Here is a 14,171-nt window from a genome sequence, read left to right on the forward strand (position 1 = left end):
ATATAGGCGCAACCCCTAGGGCAGAGGTCGCCCAGGGGGCCCACAAGCCTGTGGGCCGCGGCCTCCCCCTGGCCGTGGGATGGGGGCTTGTGGGGCCCCTGAGGTTCCCCTGCCTTGGCTCTCAAGCTTCCCGATCTTCTTCCGTTACGGAAAAAATATTTTCGGTGATTTTCTTCCGTTTGGACTCTGTTTCAAAATCTCCTCTGAAAGGGGTCAAAAACATGAAAAAACAGGAACTCGCACTTGGCACAGAGTTAACAAGTTAGTCCCAAAAAAATTATAAAAGGCATGCAAAACATCCAAAGTTTGACAAGATAATAGCATGAAACCATCAAAAATTATAGATACGTTGGAGACGTATCACATAGCACAAAGATCGCGTAGTTCGTCTGCTAGAGCTTTTCTAATGTCAAGTATCATTTCCTTAGACCATAAGATTGTGCAACTCTCGGATACAGTAGGGATGCTTTGGGTGTATCAAATGTCACAACGTAATTGGGTGACTATAAAGGTGCACTACAGGTATCTACGAGAGTGTCTGTTGGGTTGGTACGAATCGAGACTAGGATTTGTCACTTTGTGTGATGGATAGGTATCTTTGGGCCCACTTGGTAATACATAATCATAATGGGCTCAATGTGACTAAGCAGTTAGTCACGGGATCATGTGTTACGTAACGAGTAAAGAAACTTGCCGGTAACGAGATTGAACAAGGTATAGGGATACCGACGATCGAGATTGAACAAGGTATAGATATGGTGGCTGTTTTGATGAAGATATAAGTAGGATTGTGTGCAACAGAGCGTGTCATGTCACGGGGTTTTTATGCACCGGCGAAAGTTTCACCGATCCTCGAGGTGAGAACGAGCAATGCACGGTACCGAAGAGGCTAGCAAATATGAGGAGGCCGGATTGTGTATGTCCATGTTGTCACATTAGTCATAAAGAACCCATATACTTATTGCAAGGTTTTATTAGTTTTATCACAAATCAAAGTACTACTTGCATGCCCCTGGTGACGAGATGATGTATATACTTCTCGCACCTCGTTGGTTACCCCAAGTGGAAGGTTGAGATGTAGTCAGCAGCAAGTTTTCCCTCACACGGGAACTGTAAGGTTTATCGAACCAGGAGGACTCCTAGGATCAACAAGTAGGTGTCTTCCACCCTGGCGCTAGGAGAAGACGTGGACCTACAGACACAACAAATAACTTTGCTCCCAACGAGTACAAAGAGGTTGTCGATCTCTCCGGCCTTGTAGTTTGCAAAGGATCAAAACACAAGCGGGAAAGTAATAGTGATTGCAACGGAAAAGTAAATGAAAGCGGTAAATGATGGAGGTGTAAACAATGATGGTGATATGGACCGGAGTCACATGATGTTCACTAGTGATGTCTCTCTCCCAAAAGACGATAAACAACTATGCTTGGGTAAACAAATCAGAGTTGGGCAATTGACAGAATTATAAACGCACCACAATGCTAATTATGCTACTTGATAGTTAGAGGTTCAATAGTAATGGGCAGTACGCCAAGACAAGTAGACCGTTTATTCATCAACATCTACTTACTAATCATCCACCTTGAGATATCTATCCAGAACATCTCTCCGGTATTAAGTTGCGTGCCCCACTCAAAGTGTAAACTCAAAGCAACGGACAACTGCATTATCGAACTATGCGTAAGGTAAACAATCCTTGCAACCGCGGTCACAAGCACCGTTGTTTTCTCCCTGGTGGCAGCAACACATCCCCTAGTCGCATGTTTCTATCACTCAAGATAGACATCGAGGGGCATGAACCCACAATCATGCATAACGCTCCCTCTTGAAGTTAAAATCTACTACTCGGCCAAAGCAATAGATAGCAACGGAGAACATGCATGAATCACTAAGGAACATAATATAAAAGGATAATCAAATATATAACTCATAACAATCTGAACATAATCCCATAATCCATCGGATCCCAACAAACCGAGCATAGCAAAAGCAAGAGAGTTACATAGATGCCTTGATCATGTAGGGCAACTCACAAGGACTAACCATTGAAGCACAAGATTGGAGAGAAGACATCACATAGCTACCGTTCATGGACTCATGGTCCAAGGAGGACTACTCACGGCACATCCGGGAAGCGTCCATGGTGGTGGAGAAGCTCTCGGAGGTCAATCCTCCCTCTGACAAGGTGTCGGGAAGAGGTCTCCTGACGCTCCCAATCTCGGAAATGCTGCGGCGGAAGAACGATGGAGAAATTCGTGATTCTGGAAGTTGTCGAAGGGTTTCCTCACAGAGGACTAAATATACGCCAAAGGAGGGCACCGGAGGAGGTGAGGCCTGTTGGCAATAATAAATATAGTTATTATTATAATTCCTGTATCAAGATAATCGTTTATTATCCATGCTATAATTGTATTGAATGAAGACTCATTTACATGTGTGGATACATAGACAAAACACCGTCCCTAGTAAGCCTCTAGTTGGCTAGCCAGTTGATCAAAGATAGTCAGTGTCTTCTGATTATGAACAAGGTGTTGTTGCTTGATAACTGGATCACGTCATTGGGAGAATCACGTGATGGACTAGACCCAAACTAATAGACGTAGCATGTTGATCGTGTCATTTTGTTGCTACTGTTTTCTGCGTGTCAAGTATTTATTCTTATGACCATGAGATCATATAACTCACTGACACCGGAGGAATGCTTTGTGTGTATCAAACGTCGCAACATAACTGGGTGACTATAAAGATGCTCTACAGGTATCTCTGAAGGTGTTAGTTGAGTTAGTATGGATCAAGACTGGGATTTGTCACTCCGTGTGACGAAGAGGTATCTCGGGGCCCACTCGGTAATACAACATCACACACAAGCCTTGCAAGCAATGTAACTTAGTGTAAGTTGCGGGATCTTGTATTACGGAATGAGTAAAGAGACTTGCCGATAAACGAGATTGAAATAGGTATGCGGATACTGACGATCGAATCTCGGGCAAGTAACATACCGAAGGACAAAGGGAATGACATACGGGATTATACGAATCCTTGGCACTTAGGTTCAAACGATAAGATCTTCGTAGAATATGTAGGATCCAATATGGGCATCCAGGTCCCGCTATTGGATATTGACCGAGGAGTCTCTCGGGTCATGTCTACATAGTTCTCGAACCCGCAGGGTCTGCACACTTAAGGTTCGACGTTGTTTTATGCGTATTTGAGTTATATGGTTGGTTACCGAATGTTATTCGGAGTCCCGGATGAGATCACGGACATCACGAGGGTTTTCGGAATGGTCCGGAAACGAAGATTGATATATAGGATGACCTCATTTGATTACCGGAAGGTTTTCGGAGTTACCGGGAATGTACCGGGAATGACGAATGGGTTCCGGGAGTTCACCGGGGGGGGCAACCCACCCCGGGGAAGCCCATAGGCTTTGGGGGAGCCACACCAGCCCTTAGTGGGCTTGTGGGACAGCCCACAAGTGCCCAATGCGCCAAGAGAAGAAAAATCAAGAGGAAAGAAAAAAAAAGGGAAGGAGGTGGGAAGGAAGGGGGACTCCTCCCACCAAACCAAGTCCAACTCGGTTTGGGGGGGGAGTCCTCCCCCCCTTGGCTCGGCCGACCCCCTTGAGGGTCCTTGGACCCCAAGGCAAGGCCCCCCTCCCTCCCACCTATATATACGGAGGTATTAGGGCTGATTTGAGACAACTTTTCACGGCAGCCCGACCACATACCTCCACGATTTTTCCTCTAGATCGCGTTTCTGCGGAGCTCGGGCGGAGCCCTGCTGACACAAGGTCATCACCAACCTCCGGAGCGCCGTCACGCTGCCGGAGAACTCTTCTACCTCTCCGTCTCTCTTGCTGGATCAAGAAGGCCGAGATCATCGTCGAGCTGTACGTGTGCTGAACACGGAGGTGCCGTCCGTTCGGTACTAGATCGTGGGACTGATCGCGGGATTGTTCGCGGGGCGGATCGAGGGACGTGAGGACGTTCCACTACATCAACCGCGTTCTCTAACGCTTCTGCTGTACGGTCTACAAGGGTACGTAGATCACTCATCCTCTCTCGTAGATGGACATCACCATGATAGGTCTTCGTGCGCGTAGGAAAATTTTTGTTTCCCATGCGACGTTCCCCAAGAGGGCCCACCCAGGCGCCTGTTTCGCTGATTTCGAATACTCACATTAGTCCGAAGAACTCATACACTTATTATCGGTAACTCTCTATCTAGTTAGGAAATTCACAAAGAGACGAGTACCACGAGGAGGAGTTTTTGGGGGTTTGGTTATCCTTGCGCATCCTCGACTCATGGTAACGTGAGGGTACTCTATATATTCCAACCCCTTCAGAGGTTAGCGATCAATTTAGTAGCTAGAGTTCTCAACTAATTTTTTATTTTTGAAAAACACACGGATTTCTCAAAATACGACACCTATCACTAATAGGCTCGATCGCTTGGCACCAATAGTCCAATAGTTGTTCAAATCAATACCTCAAAACCATTATAAGTTACTACTATACTTAAATAGCAACCTCAGTTACCTACTCATGCAAGACACACAACTCAATGCCACAAGCCAACTCCCTAAACAAGATAAGCATGATAACTCAAGAGAGTTCCAAAAGCAACCTAAATGAAAGCTCTTAAAAAGATAAGCATGAAAACTAAGAGCTAGGCATGACAGTAGATATAGAAAGATGAAGGACACACAAAAATGATAAGCATGAAAACCTATGTTGTGTTCTAGAGTGGAATGGAGCGTGTTTATCTCCCAAACAAGGTAGGCTAGGTTCCGACTTGTTATTAACAGCAAGCAAAACTAAAACAAACTAAAAAGTAAAGAGCGGGACGCTCCAAGCATAGCACATAACATATGAAGTGATAAAAATATAGCATGGAGATGGACAAACTGATGATTGTTGATAGACAAGGGGATGCACGGGGGCATCCCCAAGTTTAGATGCTTGAGTCTCCTTGAATATTTCTTGGGGTGCATGGGGGCATCCCCAAGCTTGAGCGCTTGACACTCATGTATCTTCTTTCATCATCTCCCATCGCATACTTAAGAACTCTCATCATACGAAACTCATCATAAGCTGATTAGAGTAGTTAGTACCCTTAATAAAATAATTTAATACCCACTGAAAATAATGATTTTCATGAAAAGCTACTATTTCTCATGATTTCCCAAAGGTTTTTGCAAAGGAAAAGCAAGCTTAAGATTTGCAAAATGATAAAAACGCAAAACATGGCAGAATCTGTGAAAAACAGAACCTTAGGTAGTAAATAATTTATTCGGGGCACTTTAGCAACTCGAATCAAAAAACTCACAACAGATACCAGAAAGGCAATTATATAGTGCATGATGTCAAAAAAATCAGATCAAAAGGAGAAGAAGAAGAAGAAGGTGAAGATGATTAATTATCTTGTTTTGATATTATTATGTCATTTTGGAGAAAGATACGCTAAGTTATGAGCTAACTAAGGTTCTTGTGCTATTTTTGACCTAACTAAGCTAATTATGTCATAAATGAGATAAATAAGCTGGGTTCGAGAATCATGTGGACATGACCGAGACACCTCTCTGGTCAGTAACTAATAGTGGGACTTGGATGCCCGTGTTGGTTCCCACATATTCCACAAAAATCATTATCGGTTGAACCTCGATGTCAAGGATTGAGTCAATCACGTATGCAGTTCCCTTTGTCTAGTGCTATGTTACTTGTCCGAGATTCGATCATCGGTATCTCCATGCCTAGTTCAATCTCGTTACTGGCAAGCCTCTTTACTCGTTCCGCAATACAAGATCTCGTGACTAACTCCTTAGTCACATTGCTTATAAGCTTATTGTGAGATGTATTACCGAGTGGGCCCACAAAAATCTCTCATTCATACAGAGTGACAAATCTGAGTCTCGGTCCATGCCAACCCAACTGACACCCTCGGAGATACCTGTAGAGCATCTTTATAATCACCTAGTTAGGTTGTGTCGTTTGATACACACAAGGCATTCCTGCGGAGTGGAGACCCCGACTCATAAGTCATGATCACCGAATGCACGTGTACAGTGATCCCAGAGATCAATGCTCACTGAACACACATAAGCCGAATAACAAGAGTCTTACATCCATACATACCGTGTGTTACCAATAGAGACCATTAAGGTAAAGTCTTACATAAATAGGGCCTCGAAGGCCGACACACCACACATAACTAGTAGTGGAAATCTTGAACGAAAGTGTGAACCCATGCCATCTGTCTTAATCTACACGCATTCTGACTAGGAAGTGTCCTAGTTCGCATGTTCGTCACCAACGAAATCTTCTCCATATTCCTGTTCTTCCAAGCCTGGCCAATTAAATAACCAGTGGCAAGCCAATGAGTACTTTGAATATACTCGCAAGCAACCCATGTTGTGGAACAAGGCAATAACAATGCAAGATATAACACTACATAGGTAATTTGTGGAAAACTATTTTGAGTGCCATGTCATGATCAATCGGCTTATAAAAGCATGCGTCAACAGGTAACTGATATCCATATGAACAAGCTACAGATATCAATATCAACTGAGGGTTGAGCATCCCATGTTCACCCATCATACCGAGTCGTCTCACTTAGCTCTCGTATCAATTTTCTCACATAACCACCTTTCTCATACACGCACACTGTTTGGTAGAACATGGACGTAGCTCAACTGTCCTTGACCGTGGACACGGTTATTCGAATAGTTTTACACTCTGTAGAGATTGCACACTTTACCAACAAGACTCGGGAAACTTTCCTCTCATTCCACGACTCACGGTATTTCTCATACCCGAGGTAAGTATCCGAATAATGCCTTTTCCACTCGTTAGTGACAATCCCTCGTGATGTACATCACACGTATCATCCACGAGGGCACGCAACGGTGTGCCCGGTGTCTGTGAAATCAACCCATGGTCGTCCTTTCTTGGCACGGACCCGTCTCGAGAGTGACCACATAACTCCCGCCACTTGTAATGCGGGCTCTCTACTAGCAGCAACCATAGTAATCACCAAAACCCCATCCCATAAGGGTATCGTGGTTGTACATGTAAGGTTGAAGTAACGGTCGCAACTTATTCCAATCCGTTTTCAAAATCCACACACTCACTTGCCTCGGTACACCACTTCTTTCTCAAGTGGCTACCTAGCTCACACCATCTCCCTCGAGCATTAGTGGCACCCGACAGGGTTTTCAAAAAGCCTTTGAAATCACTTTCCTATCCGACACCATGCATACTCCCATCCCATTTGCGTAGCAACTACTTTGCTTTTTAACTACTTTCTACCCGCACAACCCTTATAGTAAGGTAGGGTCATGCCCAAGTGGAAGTATCACCAAGGAGTTCTTCAGAGACTACCCACCAAGGTGGCCACCGATTCCACATGATTCAATGCATCAGAACGGAGTGCTATATGACATGCATAAAATAGTTTATGAGACATGGTCAAAGGACGGCTTTCCTGACTCAACAAAGTCTCCGGGGTCTTCAAAGTCTTCTGGTCCAATCCCTTCGTCAACAATGCAATCCATCGCCACAAAATATAACGAAAATAATAAGACCACGACAAAAACAGGAAAAATAACTCACTTAGAAAAATGTCAACCTATTTTTGTAAAATACTAGGATGATCATAAGTAGTGTAAAAATTATCAGATTTTATTTTTAAAGTGCAAAAAGTTGTGAAAAACATTTTAACTAAACAAGGTTTTAAAATAAGATACTACCATTTTTAGCAAATTGGATAAGTTGCATATTCAAATAGATTGTAATATTGCAAGTTTTTAGGAATTAGAATCACTTAATTTGGATTAATATTTTGGAAGCGGTCAACATGCATCGAGGGTGCTCGGTAGGCTTTCGCCGTCGTCCAAGCTCACTGCCCGAAGATGAAGTTGGAGCCTCTCGCCAAGGAGGTTCCCAAGAGGCAAGGATGAGAATAGTGAGAGGGTGCGGAGAGGACGAGAGCGAGATAAACGGGGATTGAATAAGGGCGAGATAAACGGGGATTGAATAAGAGCGAAATGCGGATGATGGACTGATATTTTGTGGGCCCACAAAAAGGAATCGAGGGATGCGTTGTGTGCGTAGGATTTGCCTCAATTGCGTGTCTCACGCGTGATCAACCCAATACTCGGCCCGTGCACCGAACCAAAACATTTTCCTATTGGCAATCCCTTGACAATCTTCGTAAGTACTCTTTTCGTCCGAAATTTTTTGTCTTAGATTTGTCTAGATATGAATGTATCTAGTCATGTTTTAGCATTTAGATACATTTATTTCAAGACAAATCTAAGACAAAATTTTTGGAACGGAGGGAGTACTCGTCTGAGGAGTTAACAAAAGGGAAGATGTTGCTGCTAGTTGCCATTGTTGAACCGAAAATGAAATATTTTAAGCATGTACAACCTTGGACGACGCCTCGGCCAGATAGATAAAGTTAACCTTTCAATTGATGGATCTTTTTTGACGGCAGATGGAAGAGCTTCGACATTTACTTTCAAGGCAAAAATTCATGCGGTGATGCAAGGTACGACTGTGGCTATATCATAGATGAATGCACCTCATTTTCTTCCGCTAAACAGACTTCATCGAAAAAACTGAAATAAATGTAAAAAATGCAAGCATCAATGTCAAACCTAGAACTTCACCACTATTAACATGGTCATTTGATCTACATTTAGTTCGTGAAAATTTTGTCTCTGTAACTATATCTGGCCATGGGCAACCTGGCCTGGACGGCCCAACCCAAACCGGCCCAAAAATCGTACCTGGCTTGGACATAGAAATCGAGCCTGACAGTCAAGCTGGGCCGGGCTCAGGCTTGACGAAAACTAAATTTTACCCATAATCGGGCCGGGCCGGGCAGACCGTATCGGGTTTTTTGGTCTCGGGTCAGATTCGGGCCCGATTTACTGGGCCCAATAGTCGGTCCGGGCCGGGCACGGGCATGGGTTTTTAGCAGCAGGCTTTCTTGGCCCGGCTCAGGATATGCCCAGATACACCGGTGCTTCGTGCTGCCGGAGACGGTGCCCAACACTTCCGAGTGGTGTTGACTATGGCAGACAATGACGACAAGCAGCATAAACGAGTGCTTGCCTGCATTTACTCGTCAGAGACGCGCGCATGGGGTGATGTGCTCTCAACACAGCTTCCATCTGGTGTTCCAGTGAGTGATTCTCCTGCTTTGGTTTCTACTTACATGCCTGCTGTGCTGATTGGGGATTCCATTTACTGGAGGCTTGCTGGGATTTTTTATGGAATTCTTGAGTTTGATTTGGAGAAGCAAAGCCTAGCAGTGATACCGGTGCCAGTGCATATCCTTGAAGAGGGACACCTATTCTCGATTATTCCTGCAAAGGGTGGTGGCCTTGGTTTACTCCTCCCGACAGACGGCTGCAGCGTCCAGTTATGGAAGAGGAAGACTGATTGTGATGGTGTTGCTTCATGGTGGCTTGGAAGAACCATTGAAGTGGACAAGCTACTTTCTCTGAATTCATAGGAGAATTGCATAATGATACAAGGGTTCATGGGGGAAATAATGTGGTGCTTGTGTGGACACATCACATGCTCTTTACGGTCCATCTTGAATCATTGTAGTTCAATAAACTTTCCGGGTTCTACCCCCTTCATCGGTATCATCCATTTGAAAGAGTCTACGCTACAGGTAAAGCATGCCTTCACATATCGGTTGTAATATAACCAAGTTAGTTTCTTATAGTTGGTTGATGGCATATACGATTCACACCCTTTTGTGTTAGGTTAGCAATTTTAATTACTGTCATATCAATTGTTTCTTTTGCTGCTTGATACCCTCTTCAACATATAGCGATTTTTTTCTGTACCGTTTCTATTCGGATTCTTGTGTGGTGGTGTTTAATGATTATGATTTATAAGGAAAAAAAATTAGTGGTATATAATTTTATATGTGCTCTACAGCCAGGCGTTGGGCTGCAATTGGTCTATTCTGAGTTCCATATCTGTAATCAAGTCAGAGCTAGGAAACTGGCTTATTCAGTTTATTGTGTGAATATCCATACAATAAAACAATAATGATCAATATTAGCAAACCTAATATATCCATATCACATCCTTTTATATTTTATTTGCTTGGATGCTCTAGAACCCAACGATTTCCTACTACTATTTTTTTTCTCCCTTCTCCTTCAGATGGACCAAGGCGTAGATACTATTCCACGACCCAAGTGTTTTGTGTAGCCCGTATGCATCAACTACCTCCTCTTTCGGCCGATTCCCGAAAGAAGAGGGAAGCCACCACACCTTTCGGTTCAGATACATTACTACTACTAGCACCACCACTCTCTGCCTCTGCCTCTGCCGTGCTAGGGTGGGTATCATCGATTTGATCTCACAGATAAAATGATACTACTCGTGAGTGTTGAGTGCGTGAAGATTTTAACCGCCTCTAACATTTCTGAAATTTGAGTTCGTGGTAAAATTCTCACGACATTTCTCATGTTAATATTATTATTAACAGGAGCTCTCCCCTTTCAAAATTTGTAGACCCACACAATAGCAAGTTATATATCATTGTGTTTTGCCATCTAATTCTAGCTAATTTTAAATACACATCAATTATATCTTCCGTTGCAACGCACGGACATTTTTACTAGTATTAACAATGGAATAACCTTTTTGCCCCAAAAAAAAAACCAGAGATGGCGATGGACTGATGGTTAGAGGTTGACCAAATTAAGGTTTCAAAGCGACGTGAAAATTTTCAGGCAACTGGTCAATATGCAGCAGCTGCAGTATATATTTGAAAAGAAAAATCATATACATTTCGTACTTGTGAATACGTACGATCTGTATTTAGCGCGGATGATGAATCTAGTTAGTGGTCTACGTGCAATCCTACATGGCGCTGAGCTGCCTGACGTTGATCGGGAAAATGAAGGGCGCGGATCCATCAAAGGCGGTGGCGGTGAGCTTCTGCGCGGTGGCCTCCGTGGGGTGGTAGAAGTCCCAGAAGACGTGGTCAGACCTGTTGGCGCAGTAGCTGCTGAGCGGGGTGCAGGCGATCTTGGCGTTCATGTCCCCCAGGCCGCAGCACGCCGCCTTGGCCTCGACGAACCCATACTCCGCCGGCTGGTCGATGTATCGGAGCAGCGCGGCGGAGGAGTCGAAGAGCGCGTAGTGCAGGTCCGTGTTCTTGGCGGCCATGCCGCTCAGCACGCCCTCGGCCGCCTTGTTGTACTGCACGGCCATGGAGTTCCCCACGGCGTTGCAGACCTTGGCGGAGCTCATCTCCCGCAGCGACGGGGTGCATCCGACCGGCCCCGTGCCGAGGAAAAGCACCTTGCGCGCGCCGAGGTTGTAGAGGCTCTGCAGCTGGCCGGAGAGGGACTGGATGAGCGCGTCGACGTACTGCTGCTGCTGGGAAGGGGTGGCGGCGTTGTTGGCCTTGGCGTAGTGGATGATGTCGTTGCTGCCGATGGTGATGGCGAAGATGGACCTCGCCAGGTGGGTCGCGGCCTGGGCCTGCCCGAGGCTGCGCGCCAGGGAGGAGTACACGCCGGAGTAGTACTCGATCTGCTTGTCGAAGGTGATGCACTGGTTCTTGTTCGTGGCGTTGGAGACTCCTGCGCCCCCGGAGGCGAAACTGACGCCGTTGACGTAGTTGGCGTTGCTGCTCGAGGACAGGGCCAGGTACGGTGGCGAGGTGGGCAGCCCGAGCTTGTCAGCTGCATGCACAAACTCACAATCATCAGCGTACATTATTACATGTAATGAAAGTTATCCCATCAACGTCAAAACCAGCTGCAGTCCTCCGGATTAGAGTCGTGGGAACGTAGTACAGTACATTACTACATGTTGATCAGTATGTATGGTCCCTCGATTGGGAGATGTTGCATGGGGACAACTTTGACTTCACTCACCAATTGCTAGCTTGGGACAACTATGTTGCATTTCCTTTGGTTGGGTTTGAAAGCCATGGCCAAAACAACAACGTACGTCTACAAAATTCCTTGTATCTATCAGTCAATGCCTTCTCCAACTCCAGCTGGCCAAATCACAGTTGCTACAACTTGGATATATAGTGATAAGTCGTTCTCAAGTCAAATTGTGAGCGAGAAATATGGACCGCGCGCCTAAAATGCTAAATTATCTTGCCCATGAATGCAACGTATAACTGGGATCAATGTCGATTTCCTCCTCTTCTTCTTGCTCCCCTTTTTGCATATAAGCACAAGAACTTGAGTAATTGATTGCAGATCGAACCTAGCTCAGTGTACCGTAAACTTATGACTCTGACTCGATCTCTATGGTGCTGAACACGACGATCAGTTATGTAATCTGGTAAAGGTTTTGTTAAGAACTAAGTAACTCCTCACGAAGAAAAAAAAACAGTACTCCAGTGATCTAAACGTTCTTATAATTTTTTTTACGTAGGGAGTACTAAGTAACAAACGTAGCTCGGGCCGTAGCAACAGGCAAGGAAATACTAGATGGTGAAATGAGTAGGCAACGCACCGAGGAAGTCGGCAGAGTTTTTGCCGTTGCTGAAGCGGCCGGTGGCCTTCCCTCCCGCGTAGTCCATGCCGTTGTGCGAGAAGTCCGCCTTGAGCAGCGTCAGCAGGTGGTTGTTGTTCCCGACGTCCGCCAGCGAGTCGCCGAACACGTACACCGCCGGCACGGACCCCGCCGTGGCCGCCGCGGCCATGAAAGCCACGATGACCAAGGAGCAAGAAACGACTATACCGGCAACCGCCATTGCTAGCTAGCTCAGACGAACAAACAAGCTAAGTGTTCCTCCGAGCAGCTAGCGCGGTGTGTGTTTTGCACCCGTTCCAATGCTAGACAATGAGTTGAGTTCAGGAGGTTCGGCTGACGGCGATTTATATAGGCCGCACAAGATCGAGTGGAAGCGATCGAGCGTGCAAGCACGGGAGGGCTAAAACATTCTTTTTCTGAAATTAACGGAGGATAAAATATTCTGCTTCTATACGTGTGTACTGAAAAAAAGAGCGCGGCAGAGGAGTACGTACGTCTGTTCCACTTCCAGCGTGTGTATGTGCTTTGTGGTGTGGAGAAGACGGCAGGGCGATGACATGATAAACGGCCAAAATGACGAATGGCCGTATGGGACGGGTCTCCGTCCGGTTATCTTTCCATGATCTGGCGTACGCCCGCGTCTCAGTATCCCTCTCGGATGCAAGTGTTCACATGCTGCATAATAATCTCTCGGTTCCTAAATATAAATATTTTTAAAATTTTCAGTATAAACTACATAAGGAGCAAAATGAATGTGTCTACAATTTAAAACATGTTTATGTATATCCGAATACAGTTTGTGATGGAATCGTTAGAAAAACTTATATTTAAAAACAGAAAAAATGTTGTTTTCTGAAAGATGAATGATCGGCGTGAGCGATGCGTCTCCCTCTCGAGGGTAGGTGTTCACATGAACAAATTAAGCGGATGAGGAGTGCCTTATGATTTTCCTTTCAAGGACGTATGATTTTTACTAGGACAATTGCCCATACGTTGCAACGGGAGATTACATTATGAAAACACTGTCATGGTAACGAAATCAGGCTAAGAAGAATTATCTGTACATGGAAGAGAGTAACATAGAACTCACCATCAGTTCTAAAAGATGTACATATAGGTATGATCCGATTTTCACTTTGTTGAACTTTTAGACCATAAGTGTGCTCATACGGGATTAAACAAACCAAATTTACATCCCTACATTGCATCAAACCGAGCATCACCATGTTCATGTTGTTTATCTCTAGTCTTTACTATCAGTAAAATTATATGCATGGACACACCAAGTAAAAATATACCCTACTAATCTCACATAATATTTCCTCCACCTTTGTCCCAAGCATGCATGCATACTTACAGAAAACATCAAATCTCAGATCCTTCGAAACTATATGAATATATGATCGATTATTATAGAACAAAAACTGGTCAACTGACTTTTGATACAATAATAATATGAGAACTATAGAACTCATTGCATGTACACTTTCGTTAGTAAGAGTTCCCTCATAAGTCAATGATCCTGGTAATTAGCAGAAAACTTACTAACTACTTACACATCCTGATGCAATAGAATGCATGCATCAGATCAAATAAAATAAGGATTGAACTAATCGTCGACAACTATCA

At 44.6% G+C, this 14,171-nt stretch overlaps 1 protein-coding gene and 1 pseudogene across 1 annotated transcript; one reads left to right on the top strand and one right to left on the bottom strand.

Moving 5' to 3' along the window:
• The first annotated feature begins 8,426 nt into the window (after positions 1 to 8,426).
• LOC123397273 lies at positions 8,427 to 9,762 on the top strand (annotated as a pseudogene).
• Positions 9,763 to 10,799: 1,037 nt separating this feature from the next.
• On the bottom strand, positions 10,800 to 12,837 carry LOC123399076 (GDSL esterase/lipase At5g55050-like). The gene is made up of 2 exons (XM_045093498.1): positions 12,522 to 12,837; positions 10,800 to 11,731 (listed from the first exon to the last, which is right to left on the bottom strand). Exons 1-2 carry the CDS (start codon positions 12,760 to 12,762, stop codon positions 10,902 to 10,904), a joined length of 1,071 nt encoding a protein of 356 aa, XP_044949433.1. The 5' UTR covers positions 12,763 to 12,837; the 3' UTR covers positions 10,800 to 10,901.
• Positions 12,838 to 14,171: the final 1,334 nt, after the last annotated feature.

The sequence above is a fragment of the Hordeum vulgare genome, chromosome 5H, assembly GCF_904849725.1.
Source record: "Hordeum vulgare subsp. vulgare chromosome 5H, MorexV3_pseudomolecules_assembly, whole genome shotgun sequence".
In the NCBI taxonomy this organism is placed as follows: domain Eukaryota; kingdom Viridiplantae; phylum Streptophyta; class Magnoliopsida; order Poales; family Poaceae; genus Hordeum; species Hordeum vulgare.